The 23,895-nt window shown below is 40.4% G+C and overlaps 1 protein-coding gene across 13 annotated transcripts in view; it reads right to left on the bottom strand.

Annotated features, from left to right (window-relative positions):
* Positions 1-23,895, bottom strand: part of PDE1C (phosphodiesterase 1C) — a 343,427-nt gene that overhangs the window by 56,859 nt on the left and 262,673 nt on the right. For all 13 annotated transcript variants that reach the window (XM_085226619.1, XM_085226620.1, XM_085226622.1 and 10 more), the window contains 6 exons: positions 15,747-15,860; positions 14,765-14,947; positions 12,640-12,706; positions 7,867-7,983; positions 6,371-6,511; positions 515-615 (listed from right to left, as the gene is read on the bottom strand). In XM_085226619.1, coding sequence (XP_085082745.1) covers positions 515-615; positions 6,371-6,511; positions 7,867-7,983; positions 12,640-12,706; positions 14,765-14,947; positions 15,747-15,860 — 723 coding nt within the window. The remainder of the gene's footprint in view (positions 1-514; positions 616-6,370; positions 6,512-7,866; positions 7,984-12,639; positions 12,707-14,764; positions 14,948-15,746; positions 15,861-23,895) is intronic.

Here is a 23,895-nt window from a genome sequence, read left to right as displayed (position 1 = left end):
ATTTCCTCCAGGGCTCCAAAACCTTCTTGAGCATATGTGTGATCTATCCTAGCATCCTTGATATATCTGCATACATAGCATGATTCAGCTACCATACTCCAGATGTCTACTTTAGGGTAAGTTGCAGTGCATCTTAGAAATGTCCAAGTATGCTATGTCAGTCAAGGACACCTAGACAGTTTGTCAGTGCTACCAGTAGACTTACACTGTCAAAATAATATACAGACATTAGATGCCTAATTATCACTGCAGCTAGACATTTCACAACAGTTGCACGCTTTCAAATTTTGCCATATTCTTTGTACCTCTCTTCCATCAATCTTGAAAGCCCTACAGAAGACTCTGAGATCAACAATAATGCCAGTCCAGTATAGTCTGTGATCAGCTGATTGTAAATTCCCCAGGAATTCACAAAGATTTAAGATTTTAAGCTTCTACGTTTTTCTATGTGGCTGTGCTATATTATTTTCCAAAAACTTCCCCAACCACTCATCATGATTTATGACGGCCTCACCGTGTTTGGATGTGAAAATTGTTGGTGGTTCCTGTGTGTTCATAATCATGGATAGCAGCTGCAAAGATCATGGCGAAGATCTCCAGCTCTGTCAGCCAGTGCTGAAAAGAAATTACAGAGCAATCAGATCCTTTTCCATTTGTCATTTTAAGGCCAGTTATCCCCCACTTACAGTCAGTGCTGCACATCCTTGCCTTTCCCCTGCAGCCTGCCAGCTGTTTTAAAGCAAATTTATCTGGCTGATACACCTAAGCTGAATTGGTGCTTTTCCTGACACTTCATCTAAATAAACTGAACTTCAGCAAAATAGCTTCAAGAACAACAACAACAAAAAAAAAAACGCTTAAATCATAGTGAGGGGAAACAGTTGCCCTTCTTAAAGAACAATGTGTGAGGAAGAAAGAGAGGAAAATCTCAAGATTACCTTTTATTTTTTTCCCAAGAAGAACTTACTAATACATGCACATTTGTGCACATACCACCAAGGTATGCATTTTCAGCTTGGTTCAACTTTGTAACAAAGCCTCAAATACAGAAAAATGTCTCTAATTTACACTAATCAGAGGAGTTTCTGTCAATCCCTGAACTATAAGGAGCACAGGAAACAGAGTGTCACAAGATGTATATCTTGTTATTCATCATTGATAGAAATAGCTGATAAAGTCCTGAGGTTGTTTCCTTTTATTTTGTCCCCAGTTGCCTAGTCAAGGTCATATTTTCAACATGATCGTCACTTTTGATTTCTAAATTAATCCGATGCTTTTAATAATGTCCCTCTGCATCAACCAATGATTTCATGCTTTTTTTTCCCCCACAGGTAGCAAGGTAATGGGTGCTGTTAGGATCAAGTACATCAGAGACAAAGCCTCTTGATACTGTAGATACTGTGAATATTTGTACAAAATGCTCCTATAATTTGAATAAAACCTTTACCATAGTGGTTGCTAAATGTTTTTGTAACAGCACACTGTAATCCTGTAAACATGTAAGAACTACCTTTTAACTCAAACCCATTAAAGGTAGTATGGTTTTGTAAATTCCTTTTAGACGTGTGCTGTAGCTCAGGGGTTACCCCTGGTCTAAATACAAGCAAGGAAAGAACAGAGAACTGTGGGTGTAGTGCTCTGCACACATCTACTTGTCCAGCTCTTTTATGGTATTTGTTGTCATAATCCCTGGAACAGTCAGTTTGCTGGAGATAGCCCCAAACATTAGAGTCTGTGCAGATGGAGAATCAAGCTAGACTCAACATTAAACATACAGCTCAAAGGTATTTTATATATATATATTATATACATATTATATATTTTTATATATATTTTTATATATATATATATAAATATATATATATGTGTGTATAAGTAGGAGGGTAAAAAGCTCAAGACACAAGTGGACTCAGCAACTAAATTACTTTCTGCTTTCTATACAATTGGTCAAGGACAAGAACAAAGAGCACTGATGCTGAGACATATTCATGATGTTTTATATACAGGAGTGACTTTTCATTAAGGAATGCTACACAGCTGACAACATGAGTTTGACTTTCAAGCAACCACCTTTTGATAATAACACTGGGAAAAAAGAACTAGCAGAGCAAATTCACTGCGTCTCACATGGAAGTGTGCATGAAGAAAAGGTCGGTCACTGAATTTCCTCACAGAGAAAAAAATGGCACTCATTGACGCTCATCAACATTTCCTGAACATTTAAAGGGATGGAGCAGGGGATGTGAGCACAGTGAAGCAGTGAGTGGTACGCCTTTCAGCAGTGGCAACAGTGGTTCAACTCTGCCAGAGCACATTTTGCTGAGCGAAGCATGTAGGCTCTCCTCTGCTGGTAAAAATTCTTAGCTAATAATGGTAAGGACTGTTTTGAAAAACAGTGCTTTGTAGCTGAGAATTTGCTCAACTAAACAGTGTTACTGTGCTCTTCGTAGCTGTTACGATTTCCATTAAAATAAGTAGGAGGCATTACTTTTGGATGGACCTACATAATACTAAAGATGTGTATGACCTCTGATAGAGGTCCCTGCACCTCCCTGACCCTTCAAAACAAGCATCACAGCTTGCTGACTTTGAAAAGTGGGTTGTACATAGGTCATTTACTAGACATTGGTAAGCATGTGAGAGAAAAAGAATATCTCAAAATAACTGAAGACAGGTATTTAGTGATTTTTTTTTGCCTCTGCTTCTCTGTCAGACTGGAGTCTGGGATACACAAGGCTGTTAATTTTGCTCTGACCCAAATTAGCACTCTAAAATTTGAAAAGTTGTTTTTGGAATTCTCTCTTAAATTGACAGAATCATAAAATGGCTTGAGTTGGAAAGGACCTCAAGGATCATCAAGCTCCAACGCCCCTGTCACAGGCAGAGCGGCCAACCTCCATATCTAATACTAGATCAGGATGCCCAGGGCCCCATCCAACCTGGCCTTGATCACCTCCAGGGACAGTGCATCCACAACCTCTCTGGGCAGCCTGTTCCAGCACCTCACCACACTCTTGAATGTCAGGGGGAAATCCTTTACCAACCTAAATCTTCCCTACTTCAATTTAAACCATTTCCCCATGTCCTGCCATTATCTACCCTTGAAAAGTTTACTTTCCTCCTGTTTGTAGGCTCCCTTTAGGTACTGGAAGGCTGCAATGAGGTCATCCTGCAGCCTTCTCTTCTCCAGGCTGAACAAGCCCAGTGTCTACATTATGGTGGATTGCATATAGCAGCCTTGGCTAAATAGAACCCAGAAACTGTCTGCAAGATGTGTTTCCACTGAGGTGTTACTGGACTTTATTTAATGACATTAATAATGTGCGAGAACCGCTTAATGCTTGACATGAAACACCTTCAGAATGACCTGTCTTTAATCTGGGCTGACCCCTTTATTTCAGAGAAGTGTTGTCCATACAGCAGAGGAAAAGCTAATCAAGTGAAAGAGTTTACCTTCTTTAACTTCAAGAAAATATATTCTCTAGTCTCCAAACTGAAATAAGTTAAGAGGCTATGCCTTTTTCAAAAGTCTTCCCACTGCTGTGAAATCACACAGGCATAGCACAGAATGCATAGGCTTTATGAATATTATTACTGATATATGGGAAAGACATGATTCTCACTAGCGGTGTTCTTGGTGGGATTATAAAGTCAGATCTCCCTGCTATTTCCGATTTATCTTCTCTTTTATACCCTAGTTGACAAGCTCAGTCTTATATTCAGGAAGGAGTTCCATGGAGAATCAAAGTTCTTTCATTTGAATAGTAATTGCCTGTGTGTTTCTTGAAGAATTCATTGGAAGAAAAATAACGCAAGCCTTTTTTTTTTTTTTTTTTTAATGTAGCTTAAGTCTGCATAAAAGAAAAGAAAAAACAGTGCAAAATAGTGAAAAGGAAAAGACGACTAAACTCCTATCATCAATCAGGAACATCAAGCTGATACAGAAGACACACCCTTGAGTTCATTAGCTCCAGAGACTCAAACTTGCAATAGGCCAAGTATTCAGAGATGTGATCGCAGCAGAACATTTTCCAGCAAAGATCACCTGCCTAGCAAAACAGGCCAAGGAAATGTCCAAGAGAAAATTCACCTACTGACTACTACAAGACAAACCTATCCCATATTTTGGATCTGATCACATGACCAAAAAAAAAAACAAAAAACAAACAAACAAAAAAAACATTGATGGAATGAATAAGAAAAAAGAGTGTTGAGATCTCCCTCAGCCATACTGATCATCATGACATGAAAATTACAGCAGTCATCAGACCTTCACCACACCTGAACCATCTCTGCCACTTAAAAGCTAGTAAGAATATGTCACAAAGAACTGAAAACTAACCCTCTAAAAATAAGGTGCACAGTGGCATTAAAAAAAATAAATAAATAACTGAGAGTTAACAGCTTCCCTAGGCAAGCCCAAGAAGCTGGAACCCTAAGAACACCAGATGAAGTGAAGGGCAGTCCCAGAGACCAGTAAGCAATCTAGTCTCGCTGGCAAGTGGAAAAACAGGCACTGGAAAGCCATCCCCAGGACAGGTGCCCTTAGAACCAGCATTCCTCCTCCTTCCTCAGAATCACTGGGACTGTGTAACAAAGCAAAGCCTGACTTTTCTAAAAGGGGAACAGTCGTGGAAAGACAAGACGACACCGTCGTCAGAAACACCAACAAAAACAGCTTAATTTTCCTTAGGTCAACAACAAGCTGCACAGTTTCTTGGCACGCTGGTTGTAATTTAGTCACTGTGCACCAAACAGAAACGCCTCCCTTTCCTCTTCACATGATGTGACAAGTCTGTGAACGCTTTCATGCTGCTTGAGGTACAATAAGGGTCAACTGATGGGGATAAGCATCTATGGAACTGGGTCTCTGCCCCTCAACCCTCCTCTCAAGATCACTACTCCAGAGATAGCAGAGATCCAAAGATCAAATCTGTCCTAATTTCTTAACTGGACGCTCAATCGATCTCCAGCTATTCTTAGTGCACTGCCATGTGTGGCCTGACTTCGCTCTCAGCCACACCTTCAGTAGTTGGAGGGAGATAACACTTAGGACAGCAATCCCAAATCAGCCCTCTCATCCTCAGAGAGGAAAAGCCACCACAAGGCCTCAAGGATCTCACAGACCCTCCGATGGACCCATCATGCCATCCCAGCACAGTCACTCAGAGGACACCAGGCCCTTTCCTCCCCACTGCTCTCTCTTGGGGATCAGGGCAGATGAGACACTACCTCCTCCACGCTGCAGAGGCAGAGGTGAAGGACAGCAAAGGAGAACTCACACCACCCTTGAAATTCAGCAGTTCTTTATTGATTGCATGTCCCTAGGCTTCCTGTGGGGTGTTAGTATCCTTTGTCCCCTCTTCGCTACTGCTGGGCAACAGGCTGCCTCCACTTGCAGGCAGCCAGGCAGCTGCCAGATAGAGGACTCTCCTGGCATGATCCTGCCACTCATCAGTACAAATGGATTTGAGGCACGGGATGAAGAAGGGGCTCGAGTCTCCACAGGACCTTTTGCCCAAGGGCCACAAATTCTCTCTGGCAAGCACAATGCAACAGATGAGCTCTTCTCAGAATAGGGTCCCACAGTACTCCATGTCCTTCCTTCTCCTTCAAAACTGGGGCAACTCTCAGGCCACAGGCCCCAACTCCAAAAACTGTTGATTTTGGGTTGCCATGGAACACTGCTGATGTCACCGCCTAGTGTTCCGAGCCCTCCAACTGCCATACCGGCAGCAAGAGGCAGGAGGGCAAGACGCACTATCTGCTAATGGATCCTCCTCCCCAAAAGAAAAGGCGGCTCGTGGGGAGGAGATTTATAGAAGAGCCAATGCAAATAGATGAAGAATTTATTGAGCCCATGGAGGTGGATGCACCTCACGAAGAAGAGCAGCCAATGGAGGTGGATCCACCTCCACAAGGGCTCAAGAGACGGTGCCCAAGGAGCCTCAGGGACACCAAGAGAAAATGGTGAGCAATAGCTTGAAAAGAGGTGCCAAACTGGGTTAAGCAATAAATTATTTCATTTTGTATTCTGAAGAAAGCTTAGGCAATTTGTTTCTTCACAGAAAGGGAAATGAAATCCCAACAAACTGACTTGCTAGACTCAGCCAGGAGATCGATGGTAGAGGGGAGAATTCAGCTTGCATTTTTCACTCATCCTCTCTCCAATCAATTAAAACAGTTACCCAAATCCTTACCGAAATTCTTCTAAGTAATCCCAAATGTATACTTGCATTAGCACAGCCACTGCAAATTACATTTTTTCTAGAGTACAAATGGGTTCTGCTGTCAATAATGATAATCTCCTTACCAAATAAAAACTACTGCCATTTCATTATGTATTAAGGATGCCAGCTCCTGTACGTACCACTACACCTGTCTTGAAAAGGAGGTAATGGACTGTTTGTGTCACATCTGCAGCATGCATTAGGTTGTGATAAGGATTTTTGTGTTTGCTGTATCCAACCTCCAGAGCTTCCACGAAGGACACCAGGGCAGAAATGGGAATCTAAGAAAAGAAACACACAATTAAAAATGAAAGAATTACCTGTAAAGATAGCATTTGGAGGAGAGGCTCTAAAGAGCAGTTTGTACTGATTGTACTTCCCAAATAAATAACATCTTAAAACACCTTAAACAAGTAAGAGAGAGAGAGAGTGAATCAAGCTCATTTCCTCAAAATGGCTTTCCCATCCCTAATTACGTGATGGATGAATCACACATGCACTTAAACATATGCAATTCAGTCCACTGTGAAATACTGTCAGCAAAACACAAGCAGTGCCAGAAGTAACAGAGTGTAATTGTTGTGCAGTTTCTGGAGAAATATTTCTATTTAGGACACATGGGTCTGTCTCATCCCCTCACAATAATCTAGTATATATCACTACTTTACTGCCCATATTCTAGAGTTTGTAATGAAACACATCATATAGCAAGTCTGAGATACTCTATGATGAGGAGTATTGTTTATCATACTTTTGGTTTTTTTCTGCCAAATCCAGACTTCCCATTCTATGAGTTTGCCATGTTTTTTTTGGCTCCTAGAGCGTAACTGTATGCACAACATAAAACCATATTTGGGGGATTTCTAGGGAGCACGCTATGTAGGTGGTGGCAGCTGCACATGTATGCAACAAGCAGCAGGGATTCTCCAATGTTTTGCACAAACTAAAATACCCTAAACTTTCATATTTCTAGTTAGAGTTGCACAGTTATTTCCATCTTGAGTATGTGTCATGGGACAATGCATTTCTAATCTGTTATCATCTTCAAACATTTCTCAACAGGCGTGAGAAGTTCCTGAAGAACTCCAGGAGACGAAGAAAGTAGGAGTCCTGCCAGAGTAAGTGTCAGCAGAGAAAGGGAAAATGGAATCCTTGGGTGGGGACAATGGGAAACATCTCAGGGCAATGCTTCAGTGACCCAAATGTAACTCTGTTCACAATTACAAAGGAACTGTTTAAAGTAAAAGATATGGAGTACACCTTTTACTCCACCTTAAGTAGCATTTGTATTCTGAAATCTGTAGCAAACCAAGCTTTCATTTTTGGCTTGCATGCTTGAGATTCCTAAGAATACTGGGAGAATTACAGTATCTCCCCCTCTGCATTTCATGAATAAGACTGTGTGGAACTTGCTTCATGATGTCCTATTACAATTAAATTTTCTACTTGAATGATGTTTGGTCCTGGTTGCTGCAGAAAGATTCTCTTCCCCATTCCGAGGGAATGACAGTGACTGCAAAGTCTTCACATACACCTTCAAATACTGCTAAAATCATTGCACTCTGAATAGAACAAAGCAGAATGAGATACAAGAAAATGCAAGATGGAAGAAGAGACCCATCTTGTAACTACTGACCTTGAAACGATTGATCAGATCATAGCGTGTGAGAAGTTCATAGAAAATGAATTTCAGTGCATGATCTCCACTGGCATCGTTTAGTGCAAACACATCGAAGGACCACTTGTCTACATTCTGCAAAAATGAATAGAAAAGAATGTTCATCTGATCATCCATTTCACCATCACATTTCAATTTCTATCACTTTATATATACAAATGGATGATGAGAGTGTACAGATTTCATTTACAAAATTCTCAACTTCACTTAACCAGTATAGAGTATAATTTACTCACCAGTACAGTATGACTCACAGTGAAGAAGTTTCTATTCAAAACTTAAATTACTTACTTATTCAAGTCATAGTGATTCACCAATTGAACCAGCAAAGGCTAAGTGCAAAATGAATCTTAGCTTGCCTTGGGCACTCAAAATAAATGGTTATGGACACTCGTATACTGGTTTATAGTCATATTTTCATCACCTGCTGCACAGTGAGCGAGTGTAAAAAAAATATCTCGAGCTACCTTGCTCGACCCAAAGAGATCCTAGTTCCTTCTGACTACTGCAGCTTTAATTGCCCAAAAACAGCATGATTCTCTTTTTATGTGTGTTTTTAATTAATTAATTTATTTATTTAAAGATGAGTGAGTTACCTGGGGTTTTTCATAGTAATGCTACATTAAGTGCTAACAATGGTATAAAAAAAATGACCTTTATAACATAGAAGGTTATAACTGCAGTTGAGAGGGTTACAGTTAGCTGTAAATGCTATACTAATGCTGCAGGGTGCTCAGTCGAGATGGAAGACAAGTTCAATTCCCAGCTCATAAAGCTAAATTATAATGTATTAAATCTCTTGCAGAAGGTTGAATTCCATCTCAACTCCTATGGATGGCAGCACAAGCTGACAGCACTCACTACCTATAATGCACCTCCATCTCCAAAGAGGATGCTCCCGAAACACCAGGAAACTTTCTCTCCTACTCCTACGCCCTTCTTGGACTGTTTTTATTTTGTCTCAGTTAGGAAGCAGTTGCATTTAATACTAGCATATCTATAATAATCATATAATTATATGTATAATATACAATAATAGAATTTAGTTTTATAATTTAAATATGTTATGTATTTTATATTTAAATTTGTATTTGTTATATAATTAATTAAAATAGTAATTTACCTTTAGTTCCTATGAAGTTGAAAATAATGTCTCAATATACTCAACGAGAAATTACTCTAGTCTTTTCTTGTAGAAATAAAAGTTTGTGTTTCTTTACATATCTTTTTATTGTAGTAATGTTGTGTTCTTGCGGCAGATAAAATGAACTGAATTACAAAATGGCAAAATATTGTTCTTTTGCACTGCACAATGGCAATAAACCAAGTAGACACTGTTTTACTGTAGAGTAATTTAGATTTCACCACGGGAAATATTCTTGACAATAATGACAGTAGCATTTTACTCTAAATAACAAGGAAAAAATGTCCCCTTAAGGAAATGAGAGTATCACACTTTGATTAGAGGCTTGCAGCACCAGCAACACTTTGAAAATTAGAGGATTTTATGATCCTATAAAAGCTTAGCACAGATGTGATGTCCATGTTGGAGAGAAATCGGAAGGTAAGCAGAACTTTACAGGCACCTCATGGGTGAGGACGAAAACTGTTGTCAGTAAAGAGAGCAGGAGAAGCAAGGGATGGGGAAAATTCCTGGGCTACACATCTCTAGCTCACTGGCTCTGCAGCCTCAGATGAAATGTCAGAGAGTGCTCTAATGCTATCTGTAGGCACTGTGATGGAGCTACAGTCATAAGGCTATCTTCTATACATTTTGGTCTTAAATTTGACTTTTGCTACACTTCTTGGGCAAACTAAGAGATCAACTGCAGTTCTTCTTAAATGTTCAGTATATTTGCCTTTCCATCTGCTAACCTTAGAGCCTTGATTTGTTTTATCAGCCGGCTGATTTAGAGACAGTTGATTTTCTGTTCAACATTACATCACTGATTGTACTGGGGCCCCCAGCACAGGAAAGGTGCAGTGCTATTGGAGCAGGTCCAGAGGAGGGCACTGAGATGATCAGAGGGCTGCAGCACCTCTCCTGTGAGGAAAGGTTGAGGGAACTGGGCTTGTTTAGCTTAGAGAAGATAAGGCTCCAGGGAGACCTCATTGTGGCCTTCCAGAACTTGAAGGGAGTGAATAAACAGGAGGGGGAATGGCTGTTTGTGAGGGTGGATAGTGATAGGACAAGGGGGAATGGTTTTAAACTGAGACAGGGGAGGTTTAGGTTGGATATTAGGAGGAAGTTTTTCACCCAGAGGTGGTGAGGCACTGGAACAGGTTGCCCAAGGAGGTTGTGGATGCCCCATCCCTGGAGGCATTCAAGGCCAGGCTGGCTGTGGCTCTGGGCAGCCTGGTCTGGTGGCTGGTGACCCTGCCCACAGTAGGGGGTTTAAACTAAATGATCTTTGGGGTCCTTTTCAACCATTCTAGGATTCTACAATTCCTGGCCTGACAATTCCTTGCAGCCAAAGTCAAGTAGATGTTTATACTGCAGACACTAACTGTCTGCAGACACTAGATCACTTTGTAAGCAACTACATTTTCTGCATATTAGCTAACCAAGAAAACAGTTCCATGACAGCATGGGCATCAGAAAAGGCTGAAAAAAAGAAATCATTCTTAAGCAGAAGAATATTTCTGCAGTTTGTCTTGTTAATACTAATTTCTGTCTCTAGCACCACTGATCAACAGATCGCATCTTACTTGGTAAAAGAATACAACTGGTTGTTCTCACAGCTGTATGAACGGCATGTAGGGCCACTGCTCCTTGTCTGACCATCCCTTTTTCAATAGTAAGCCTTACATCATCACATTCATGTCATGTAGAAAGGAAGCACTCTACTGCAGTACAGAAATCAGTATCTGGTATCTATAGAAAGTGATGCTGTGGAAGCCATTCAAAGTTGCCAAACATCTCATTCACTGAAAAAGTGAATGAAAAAAAGAGAAAAGATGCCTTGGACTTGTACAGCTACCACTCTATTTGCATACTTTCGATAAGCTGGAGCATTTCATTCTTTCATTAAAACCTATTTCATTTTCTCAAGATGATTCCACTGCTTTGGGTTACTCAGTGAAGGCATTCTGTTTATCGCCACAGCAAAAGAAAGAACACTCAAAAACAAACTACTTGTCACCCAGTGTCCTCTCAATCACTGCTATTCTCACTCTGAGGGGGAAACTGATTATGGAAAGCCAGATCAGCTGAAGAGATATGTGCATACATTCCTACATGATCTTGCATTATTTACTCCAAGCTGTCAGACAGCTGTAACTTTGGGTGTTCTTTACTTGGCTGTACTGAACTAAAACAAACAAGAAAAATACCTGTTCCCATTAAGAAGATGGGATGGAGACATTTAAGACAAAGTCTCTTTTCAAAGACCACTTCTTCTAAACAACTCTTTCCTATTTAAGCCACACCCATTACCTACCACAAGAACATCCAGACAGAGACTTGCTCTCAAAACAGTTTTGAAAAAGAAAAAAAAAAAAAAAAAACACCCCGACATCCTGGAATGGCCAAGATGGGATTAGCTCACCTTGAGCCAAATTAGTCAATGCCTTTGTTGATATTCAGGGGTCCTACCTCCTCTAGCCTAGTCCATACTGCTTATGACCTTTAATATCTTACAAATACAGAAAGGGAAGAAGGATTCCCCAAGGCTTATGCCTGCTCAGCACAGCTTACAGGTCTTGCATTGTTCTGTCAGTGCTGAGGAACTCAGCAGAAGAGGTACCATAATAGGCATGTTCTCCCATCATCTGGCCACAGGGTGTTGTTCTAAGAGAAGAAAGATATGAGATCCCATCTGCAGGATTACACGTGTAAATCTGTGGCTGGAAAAAGGGGTGAATGAATGCTTCTATTTCGTAAATGAAGGTCATGGTGCATCATTCTTGTTGCACTCAGTGGACTTTGTGCAAATCCTCCCTGTCTTCTGATAAATAAATTGTACTATCCAAAATGAAAAGGATTCAGTACCCTGAGTATCTTTCCAGTGTAGACAAGAGCAGAAGGACTGTTTCACAACCTTTACATTTGTAACGCCCCTGTATACATTTTTCATGATGCATTTTTTCACCACTGCATGCCACGGTTGAACCACGTGTAAATTGTCTTCTGCACAAATACTACACCTCAGCAAAGCTGCTGAGGAGATAATTGGTGGCAACCCTGTATTTCTGGTACTGACATAGGTATCCTGCCTAAACTTAGCAGCTAGCAATTTCCCCACAAATGAAATCTATTTTTTCAGACTACTTATGGTCTCTCACTTTTCATCTGAAATCTCAAAACTCTAAGAATATTATTCCACAGCTGATTGTCACCTTGAACAGTGATAGAAAATCTCTTCTCCTGGAGCAACTGATACATTTCCTTCTCCATTTCTCTGCACCCATATTTTCATTCTTCCCTCTGTAAAGTCATGATTGATTTCAGCATGTTACTAACTCATCAGCTTCATAGCTGAACACTAGAACAGAGCTGGAAACTTGAAGGATATGACCATTTTCAAGTTCTGAACACTATTTTTTCTTTTACTCAAAGAACATTCCCCACAGGCCAATAAATTATGAACAGAGCCTGACTAAACAGGCTCAGAAAGAAGAAAAGGGAAAGTTCAAACACTCGCTTCCCCATGTAAAACATCACACTATTACCCTGATGCTTTGTACAAGCACCTCAGCCTTCCCCCACCATCACCTTTTCTTTGGGCTTACCTTTAGCACTCCAATTACAGCTGGTGGGTAGCTCAAGCCAACCATATTGGACGTCCGCCTGTACATTCTACCAAGATAAAATAGATAAGGCAACATAGAAATAAAGTTAAACAACATAACAAAGAAATATGCTGTTACAGGAGATCCTGCATAGACCAACAAACTCTAACTACAATGATCTTTCTTCCTTCTTCCTAGCTTGTGCACATGCTCTCTATACCACTTTCACGGTAGAGCCTTGCTCAAGGCCATACATTTCCCAGTATCTCACACCTTGGTCCCCAGGCTGGAGATTAGGAAAAATCTGTTAATACCAAATCTTCATCAGAGGGAAAGGCTGCACTCAAATAAACAAGATGCTCCTCATTTTCCACTGCAGCAAACTACACCGCCCTTTCAGTTTCTGTAGTTCTTGCTTGTCCTGCACTCAAGTTCATTCTCAGTGTACTCCAGAAATCATCTCCAGTCTGCAAAGCATCAACTGCAGTCCAGTACCACTATTACTTTTTTTTTTTTAAATATCAGTTCAGAATCTTTTAGGTGTTCTTTGTGTATGAAAAAGAAGAAGGACATAATCAGCATCAGCAACCATACTAAAGAATGCACTGAACTATGTACTGGAATTTATATTTGTTTTCAGGCCATCCTGTTTTTAATAGGCTATGTGAATTCACAAATACTGACTGTTAAAACACTTTTCCACAGCTCACTCTTTTTTGCACTTCAGAAACACAGGAGTTAAAAGAGATGATGGAAAGCTTTCTTCTCCCATCTGACATCATCATGTGTGAAGTCCTTCACTTCCCTTTCATGTCCTGCTCTCAAACAAAAAAAAAATGTCATGCCCCTCTGCAGAACTCTCCCACTGCCTAAATCAGAATTTCTTACCCCCTCCTGCCAGGACCCTGCACTTCTCTCTTCAGCCAGTTCAGGAAAAGGCCCTCTGCCTTAACTTAGGAGAGCAACAGCCCTCCTCTGTTGCCATTTCCCATCTGAATGTTTCCTCTTTCATTTCAGTTATTCAAATCCACTGGGTAACAGCCTCTGACAGCCAGCTTTCTGCCATTCATTTATATCCCTCTCGAGCAAGTCCTTCACTGATTGAGGGTTAATTCCCTAATAGTCTGTCAAAACTGGGAGGAATCCTTCCCAGGGAAAAAGGACAGCTAATGCTGTCCTGTTAGCCTTACCATTATTGCAGCCATTCTTAGCACACATGCAGCAATTTCTTGAGTTTTCAAGTAGGCAGATTAAATAACAATAGTAATTTTAAAAAGTCAGCAATCAGTAAGTGGAAGGAGTCCCTGTGCATCTGTGTGGCCTGTGATCCACTGTGTGATACTCCTACCTTCCTATGCAGAGAACTGCTAGGCTGTCAGTGCAATTCAGATCAGCAGCAAAAGGTGTCATACAAGTCCCCCCCAGCACTCACATTCCTGACTTGAGTTTTGCTGTAGACACCTGGCACTGGCTGTCTGAAGTCTGCTGGCTGCTTCCCACATACCAGCCCTCCTGCTAGCTCCAAGGAAACAACAGGGAAGAGTGTTTACTCGAGAAGAAGAGGTAGGAATGGAAATGAGTCCTAATTGAAATGACTGAAAGTTTTAGAGTTCAGAAAATGAAATTAGTTTTAGCAGAACATCTGATGCAAGTCATGACTGAAAAGGCTGAGAGAACTCAGTGGATTTTTTTGACATCCCCTCTTGATCTCCAAACTTTTCACATCAGTCACGGTCTTTACATGTGCTAAATGATTCAGGCCAGTAATACCATGACACAAGATCATCTTCATTAATTAAAAAAAATAGACAACAGGAGTCAAAAGGCACAGTAGGGCCTGAAGCAAACGGACTAAACTTTATTAACTTTGAGTTTTGACCTATGACTAGTCAGAAGTGTGTATTCTCTGTCAAAATTATTTCACCTGTGCTATTACATCTGCATTATGCTAAAAATAGATGCACATGCGCTGCTTCAGGTTGCACTGTACTAGAAGCTGTTTGCCAACCAGATCTTTGTAGAAACAACTTTAGAGTCATATTAAAGTCCTCTTCACTCAATACTGCAGGTGCAATTGGCAGTGCATGAGCAGCTACTAGAACCAAGTTAGTACATGTTCCTTTACCTTTCCACAAATATCCCAGCTTGTACAGCATGGACAATACTCCTGAACCGGGGTTTCTCCTCTGTCCTTTTGAGCATCATCCCCATTTGCCGTGTGAAAGTAGAAGCCAACCAGTCCCGGACCTCTGAGGGCACGGAGTCAGATTGGATATCACTGAGTTCATCTTCTGTGTCCAGTAAACGCCTAGAAGAGGAAGGAAAACAAAGGGTAAAAAAAAAAAAACTGCATGAGAGACCACTGCAACATCATTAACCAAAAAGAAATGCACATCTATTCTAATAAAATCCTAATAAAACCTCTTTCTGCAAGTCTACAGATTGTTTGTCCTCTTGTGTGGTTAAGTGCTAGATTGTGAAATACACTAATAGGCTGACAAACAAGAAGCATCAGCCTCCTGAAGCACAACTACATCATCATCCACTCACATCTCATCTTCAGCTCATTACTATTCCTGACCTCTCAGCCAGTCAGAGATCACTGACAGTCACATCTGACTTGCCACTAAGTATCACACAGTCCTATCCTTTCCTATTCTGACCACATGTGGTGACTCAGCACTGGGGTAACAGCACATAACGAAAAAGAAACTCTTCTGCAATTTCTTATCTGCCAATTTCTACCACAAACTTGAGTAAAAAAAAAAACTATCAATTTCAAAGACTTGGTAGAGGGGTATGAGTTTTGAGCTTTCCACAGAAACTTTCAAAGTAGAAAACAATTATTCTGAAAATCTTTCTCCAAGAGAATGCATGTTAAATTTATGATTTTTTTCATCTCCCCCTTGCCACATGAAACTCCAAGAAGTTTTCAGACCAAGAACTGAAGACGTGCTTTTCAAGAAATACAATGTTCTAACAGTTAAAATCATATTTTCTGTGAATAATAAATCACGACTACAACTTTCCCAAGTGACGTGTGCGTTACAATTCTGTGCAAATGGTTCTGCCTAGAAGACAAATATGGATACCTGTAATTCACTCACCTAGTTTCGTCAATGTATACTGACTCAAGGACCGTCGCAGCATATTCCAAGTTTTTCTTTAGGTCTACAACGGAAGCTTCCCCTCTTTCTAGCTGCTTTACCAAAGATCGCAATCTGGAAGAGGAAAGTAAAAAATGGTTAGAACAATGAGAAACAGGTCTGAGAGTGAGCGTCAGTTACAAGCTGGATCCAGCACGACACCTAGTGCACATGATTAGCGTATGTAAGCTTTGGGATGTCCACAGAATTCTTGTAAAAATATCAGTCACCATGACATTAAACAAGCACCACATCATGTTTAGGCTCAGATAGGTCAGTGAGATGTGACAGTTCTCAATCATACTGAAGTATGTTAAAACAGAAATCACTTGGAATTTAACAGATGAGTTAAAAGAGGCGATTTCATTCCAGACAGAAGAAATCAAGTAACTTGATGAGCACTATCTGCTGATAAATTCAGGCACTGATGAAGGCTGTTTTACAGGCAAAGGTGTATTTGTGTGTGTTAAGAAACACTACTCCAGAAATACCATGCAAAGGTAAGGAAATACTATAAACTTCATTATACTACAAGGTCACTTTAAACTCTCCCATCTGTTAAACAGATTCCGCAGAAGGTCTCCTATTAGGTTTTCACTAGGCGGAAACAGACTTTCTAACAACACAAGTCTGCACAGATGTCCTCTTAAAATGTTTATTTTGATTTTTTTCCCCATAACAAAGATAATTAACATATTTGCATTTTTTCTTTTGTATTTTCCCCTCCTTCATTTTCTACTTTTTGTGCCAAACTAGGAAAAAAAAAAGAATAAAGAGAAGAAAATAGGGAAGAGTGAAATCTCAATTAAAGGAAAAAGAAAGGTGCAAGCTCAGAATTAGAAAATTATCATTCCCTTAAAAGACCATGAGATAAAAACTTGACATATTAAAATGCTTCTGTCAGTGCCTTCACCCTCATTAAACAGCAGTTAAATAAATGTTGCAGAAATGACAAGTTGTTTGTCCTGCTCACAATGCAGGAATGTAGTGTAGCTATGTCATCTAAAATCTGGCTTCTATCTAGCATACTAGTCTTCCTCAGCCTTTTCTGTAGTCCCAGGAGAATGATAACCTTTTCCTCAAAGTAATTCACAGCTCATCCCTGCTCTCACTTGATTTCGCACGTCTGGAGCCCAAATTGCTAAACAATTATATAAATGAAATTCTTCACACAATGTGTATTTCCTTGCTATTACACTGCTGTCATGGTATCAGTGCTTTGAATTAAAGTCAGTTTCCACTGGGCTGAGCTAAGAAGCACTCAGACTGCCCACGTGCACTGCACCAACAGCAACTTCCAGCTAGATTTTCTTCTGCTCCCCATCCCTTAAACACTGAGGCTGCAGAGAAAAAAAATCATTAAAAAAAACATTGATTATTTGTCTGTCTTAGTCACATAAACACTACTCCTACTGGCAGTGGTATCTTTGACCCAGAACTACATAATTAAACACATGAAGAACCTTGTACAGCAGGGGTCCACCTACTCTGGGCAGATCAGCTCATCTGCTTGTCTGTTGCCAAGAAAGCAACAATATTGTTGAATAATTCATTCTTGATGACAGGATGGGAAGAGAACAACAGTAAGCAGTGGTTTAGACACCTTCTCCTTCCTTCATCCCCGTGTGTGGGGTATCTAGGGACGTGAGCCCTTAACTTGTTATCAGAAACACTGTTTGTACATGAGCCAAAGGGGTTAATGTGCAGGAAGAACATTATCTTGGGCTCCTCCTGACTTTCATTTCATTGATTGAACTACCAGGCAGCTCTGTGCCACAAGTCACTCAAAATTCATGCTCAATAGCAGCACAGTAACTGTTGCTTCACGGCACCAACATCCATCACCAAGGAAGATTATGCAGACTACTGTGTGCATCAATCATCTGGCAAAACTGAAGCACAGTCGTTACAATAAAATCTTGTCAAACGATCAGCTCCTCTCAGGTGAAAAAAAAAATTACGTTGTCTTTGCTTTGCCATCCATTATCTCTAACTCTTTGTGACTCACTGAGTCACAGCACCTGCTGCCCGTTACTTCTACCAAATAAGGGACCATAGGCAGATTATCTTCAATGCATTCCACATATCTTAGTTTGGTTGAAATAGTCCTAAATGCAATCAGAAAGTTAAGGCCAGGCTGTCCCAATGAAGGAGATCCAGGCAAATTTATTAGCTGGGAAACGCCACTTCATGGTGGCTGAAGTAATTCTGGAATTCAGGAAAACATTTTAACTTAAATAAAAACATTACAACAAACTTTCTACATATTTAATTTTTAGGAAATTATACTAAGGTGGTAGAGGAGAGGGCAAGATTCTGACTTCCTCTCTTTACTCCATAGACTAGTCATGGCAGAAAGGGATTTGGTTTCAGTCACATGTACCACTTACAAGAAAATGAGAAGTCTGTCAGTTTCCCAAAAGAAACATGACAAGATAATTATCACATTCAGTGGAAGGAAACAAGTTCATTATTTGTGTTGCTTTTATTGTAACTGACTGGAGAAGAGGAAGCTCTGACCCCATTGCTCTTACAACTCCCTAAAAGTGGGCTGTAGTGAGGTGGGGTCAGCCTCTCTTCCCAGGTAACTAGTGATAGGACAGGAGGTAATGGCTGTAAGTGACCAAGGGAGATCCAGGTTGGATCTTAAGAAACATTTCTGCTCAGAAAGCATGGTCAAGCTTGGAAAAGGCTGCCCAGGGAAGAGGTGGAGTCACTGTCCCTGGAGGTGTTCAAGACATGTAGATTTGGCACTGATGGTTATGATTAGTGTGCACGGTGGGGATGCACTGGCAGTTGGGCTATGTGATCTCAGTGGTCATTTTCCAACCTCAATAATTCTATGATTTTGACCTATTTCATAAGAACCAAAGCATGTTTTGCTCTATTCTATTTTAAAAGTTCATTTTAGAATAATCAGAACCTATATTTTCATTCTTTCTATTTCTTTTCCTTTCAATATCAGAACTATAATCTCTACTGGGCCCAGTCCCATTGGTATCCAGACAATTACTGTGAAAAAAAGAGACAACAGGTGTTAACCATCACCAACATTAAACTGTTTTAAGACTACCGCACACATCACATGTGTTTCTCAGATTACGGTCACCAACAGAGCACCTACAGAGAACCATTGGTCGTATGATATTAGCTCTAAATCTAGTTCTTTAATTATAATGATACAGCTAATGCCTTTCTAAATGAGATTAGCAAAGGCAGATATTTCCTCTACTCCAAAAATTCTCTGTGATATCCAGACCACAAATTCCTCCTAAACTTGTGCCAAATATTATGGAAAAAGTTAGAGAGCCCTTGTTCTCTCAGTTATTTCCCATTTTATTCCTTGGAATAATATTGTCACCGCCCAAAGGAAAAACCTAGCCTTGTACAATGCTAAGCATTTTCAACTTACTCTGAGCCCACAGGCAGCTCAGGCAGGTGTAAGCTTTAGAAAAAAAGACTAGGCCATTTCCAGAAGACAGCTTCCCACAATGTCTTTCCAAGGGAAATATCTCCTTGCATTCACCATAAAAACCTCAGCCAGCGCCTGCAAATAGGCCCACTGAACTCAAAGCAAGCAGGATGACTCTACAGTGATGGTGAGAGGTTAGCCAAAGACTATGCCATTGCACAGTCCTGTTGGCACATGTGCCATGTTTCCCTAAAATATTCACTACCATGTTTATGACTCAGGTAGACAGAAAATAAGTGAGATTAATGAACTCTACTTAGTCCTTGAAAGTTACACAGCTCAAAGACCCCAAACAACTCTAAATACAAACTGAATAACAGGAAAACGATAACAATGGAGCTGTTTTCAGAGCGTTCTTGAAACACAACATTTCTGAATAACCTCTCCAAGCATCCTCCTCCGTTTCATTCAACATACACAGTATCTGTGTACAAATAATAACCCTTAGCTAGAGGACTTGCTTTTATTGTGTTGATTTTTTTTTTAAAAAGGCATTATATATAATTCCAGGGAATATTAACACCAGTCAGCTCCCATTAACATGCAAAGTGCATGGATTGTCCGAATACTTGCAGCAGGTTCCTTCAACTAGTGTAAGTCTGCAAAGCTGCACGGCTCATCTCCACTTCTGTTTTCAAAGCTTTAAGACTGTGATTCGCTGCACATTTTCAACACCACACCTCAATCTTTTCTTCTTATACCACTCTTACACAAATTTTATCAAAACTTCTCTCTCTAAGGAAGACACAGCCAGCTAAAATGTGCTACTGCCTTCCTTCTGCACTAGCCTGAGGAAAAAATGTGTCCTTCTTCCTTTCTTTCAAAGAGCACAAATAGAGAAAACTTCTCCAGAACATGAAATCATTCCTCAGCTACAGTTCCACATAAATAAGACAGCTTGATGTTCACAACAGTTCTGAGCTATGTACTGACTTCTTCTGGATGCTGAATTGTAGTTGCTCAAGTGAAATATAAGCCTTGAAAATAAAACACCCTGCGTTGGTCTAAAGGAATCCCTTCAGGCTGACAGCACTGAAAGCAGAAAGGAGATCCCAAAAGGGAGACCCTAACTGCTAGGAAAGAAGAATATCCCTTTTCAACTCTTTTGTAGTAGAAAGTTTCAGGTTTTACTGATGTACGCAGAACATGTGGAGCAAGAATGCTTTGGAGACAACATCTTACTGAAGCTGACAAGAACTGTAATAACACAACACCAGGTTTTGAAGCTCTCGTGGAATGGTGGTTCCATGTTCCAGGAGCTTTGGAATAAATCTTTCAAACTTCTATCAGAAATTGTCACAAAGGAAAATTTTCACAAAGCTCCCTTAAGCATGTAATAGCTAATTGCAGTGTCATCCTGGTAGTGCCCTCAGTTTGTAGGTTCCCAGTAAACAGAAGGGATCCTTCTAACACATTCTGCAAGAAATTGGGTTTGATCTCTCCGCCTCTTTTCTCGAGCAGTAGCTTTCTGCCACACAGTCATCTCCTTCACCTGCAAATGCCACCAGGTTTCAATGCAAGTGGGCATGCTTGAAAAAGGTCTTGCATATGGGATAAGAATGCAAGTTGCTACATCCACATAAGAACCCATTACTAATGATGTTATGATTAATCTTAGATACATGTATTTTTTCTCCAAAATATTGTTAGCATTAACTTTAGAATGGGTCACTACTTACTGCCCTGTTCATCACAGAGCTTCACCAGCTAAAACCATAACATGAGACTGATTGAGGCCATTTGCAAATTCCTATGGATGGAAAGAATGCTATCAAAATTAGACACTCATATGGAGCACCTTCAGCTTCAGCAAATCCTTGTGGCTCTGACTATAGAAGTCTGAATAAGAGTCACCTTTTGCTATCAGTCTGTGTTTATGTGGCTTTTCCTAGTCAAACTACTCTTGAAAAACAAAGAATGATTTCAAGAACATCTCATTTGTGACAACATTCTTTTGATACCCAGCTCAAATTCCTCTTTAAAAAAAATAGTTTTAAAAAAATTAAATAAAATAATCAAGAAGCTTCAGAAATTAACAAGATAGTAATCAGAATTATTACCAAGTAGACTCATTTGTATAAATTCCAGCTTCAGCTTACATACAGAAAAAGCCCAAGGGCTGCTACTACAAGCTGCTAAGACAAAGTCTGCTGAATTGAGAGACAAAACAAATGTATGGTACACATTTCTTTCCCTTTTCTGGCAAACTACCATAAGTAACAGCAGCAAATTCATGAATAATATTGAGAAACAGATGTTCACCATACAGTGAACCATATTTCTATTCAAACATTAGTGCATAGAAATAGGTGCATATCCTTCTATCTCACTCTAAAGGACAAACTCAAGAAATCAGATATTCTAGGGGTACGCCACAGTTAGAGATCCTGTGCAGACCAGCTAAGCAGGGATTACATAGAAAATCTGTCAGATGCTGCGGGACTGTATCCAACTAAGTGTAAAGAAACTATAGACTTAATGTACATGACATTTAATGTTGCCCAAAAGGAAAAGCAGACTGCACGTGGTACATCTCATAATGCATAATGTATAATAATACATCAATAAAATCTCATAATGATGCATCAGCATCAGTCAGCTGGGTTGCCAAAAGGCTTCATGATGTGCACTGAAGACCCCCTGGTGCTCCATTCAAGTAGCAGGTTGGGGAAACAGATACAGAATATTCAGGAAGTCATTGAGAATCTCACCAAGCTTTTTCACAACAGCAATCATGATTCATTTTATAGTCTGCCACGTCTCAGTCTAAGGTTCTGCATATATAGCAGGTATGAACGGCTGAGGAATAGATCCAGACTAGAATGACAGCTTCGGCAGTAACCCTTAAAACACAACAGAAAATACACCAGCTGGCAACCCACAGCCCAGTGGGTTTGTATTAGACTGGATAGTTTTCTTATTGCCTTTGTGCAGAAAAATTCAAGTGACAACTTCCAGAGGAGAAAAAATATGATTGCAAAGAAGAGACACTAGAATACACAGCACATCTATACTTCCCAAGCCACTGTATGGCCTTCCTCTCGTGGCCTGAAATATCCTTCTTTTTTGAATTTTTAAATACAGTAAGTAAAGTTGTAGCACTCAGAAGCATCACAAGGCAATCGTGAAACCGCAGGATCTCTGAATCTGTTGAAATGGAAATCCAAAGACAGCAAAGGAGATCTCTCAGAAAAAAGCCTTTCCAAATCAGTGGGGCTGTTTTATAAAAGTGACGTCAGTTACCAAATCTGAGACACAAATCTAGGAACAATGGCAACAAATTTTCTATTTGCATTTTTAAAAACAAGTATCTGAGAGGAGCTGTATAAATTCCTGTTTGAGACAACTGAGCACACATTATCAGTTTAATGTTGACGCATCTAATGACGCATTCCCCTTAGTTTTACAGAGACTGAATCTTTTTCTTTGAAACCACAGTTATCACATTTCTCAATCCCTGAACAAGACCATTCTTCCAAATGATGCTAGCAGATTGCTTTGTGCAAATCTGAACGCCGGAGGTCCACACAAGCTCTCTATTCAGTGATCACTGCAGAAATCAGGGAGAGTTCAATAGATCAATACCAAAATATTTCACCGTCATCTTAATTGTCCCCCATCTGTTATCATTAAAATATCTACAGGTGAAAGTCTGCAAGCTGTTCACACTTTCCAGTTCCTAAAACCAACTATGTTCCAGAACAGCTTTTAGAAACACGGGGTCAAGCAAGTGCAGAGCAGAGTGCATACAAAGCATGAAGTTCAGGCAGGAGGATGCCCTGCCTTCAGAGGTGTCCAGTAAACAAAGGAAGAAGTTGTTCCCAGGCTGCTTCCTTTCAGATAATTCTCAGTAATCAGCACATCCTGCCACCTAGGTAAAGACTACATCTCACTTATACTCCACTAGCTATAGTTAGAGACAGGCATAGATCAATAGCCCACTCCTATACGACCTCAAAGCTCTTTCTTGGGACTGGCTTTGGAAAACTTACCACAGAACCACAGAATTGTATAAGCTGGAAGGGACCTTCAGAAGTCATCTAGTCCAACTCCCCTGCAACGAACAAGGACACCTACAGTAGATCAGGTCACTGAGAGCCCCACAAAGCCTGGCCCTGAATGCCTGCATATACAAGGCATCCAACACCTCTCAGGGCAACATGTTCCTGTGCTTCACTGCCCTCATCATAAAAGAATTTTTTTCTTACAACCAGTTCAAATCTCTCTTCTTTTTTTGGAAAGCATTTCCCCTTGTCCTATCACAACAGACATCACTGAAGAGTCTGTCCCCTTCTTTCGTACAGTCCCATTTTAGATACTGAAAGACTGCTATCAGATCTCCACAGAGCTTTTTATTCTCCAGGCTGAACAGCCCCAGCTCTCTCAGCCTGTTCTCATAAGGGAGGTGTTCCATTTCTTGCATCATTTCTACGGCCTTCCTCTGGACACACACCAACAGGTCCATGTCTCTCCTGTACTGAGGACTCCACATCTGGATGCAGTGCTCCAGGTGAGGCCTTGCCAGCACAGAGCAGAGGGGCAGGATCACCTCTCTTAACCTTCTGGCCACGCTTCTTTAACTTCTTTTATTTCTGCTCCCTCTAATGAACCCTAAGGTTTATCTAGATCCCTAAGGCA

Source organism: Meleagris gallopavo, chromosome 6, assembly GCF_905368555.1.
Source record: "Meleagris gallopavo chromosome 6, MGAL_WU_HG_1.1, whole genome shotgun sequence".
Lineage (NCBI taxonomy): Eukaryota > Metazoa > Chordata > Aves > Galliformes > Phasianidae > Meleagris > Meleagris gallopavo.
The sequence above is the reverse complement of the archived record's forward strand: the minus strand, read 5'-3'. Positions and strand labels throughout refer to the sequence as shown.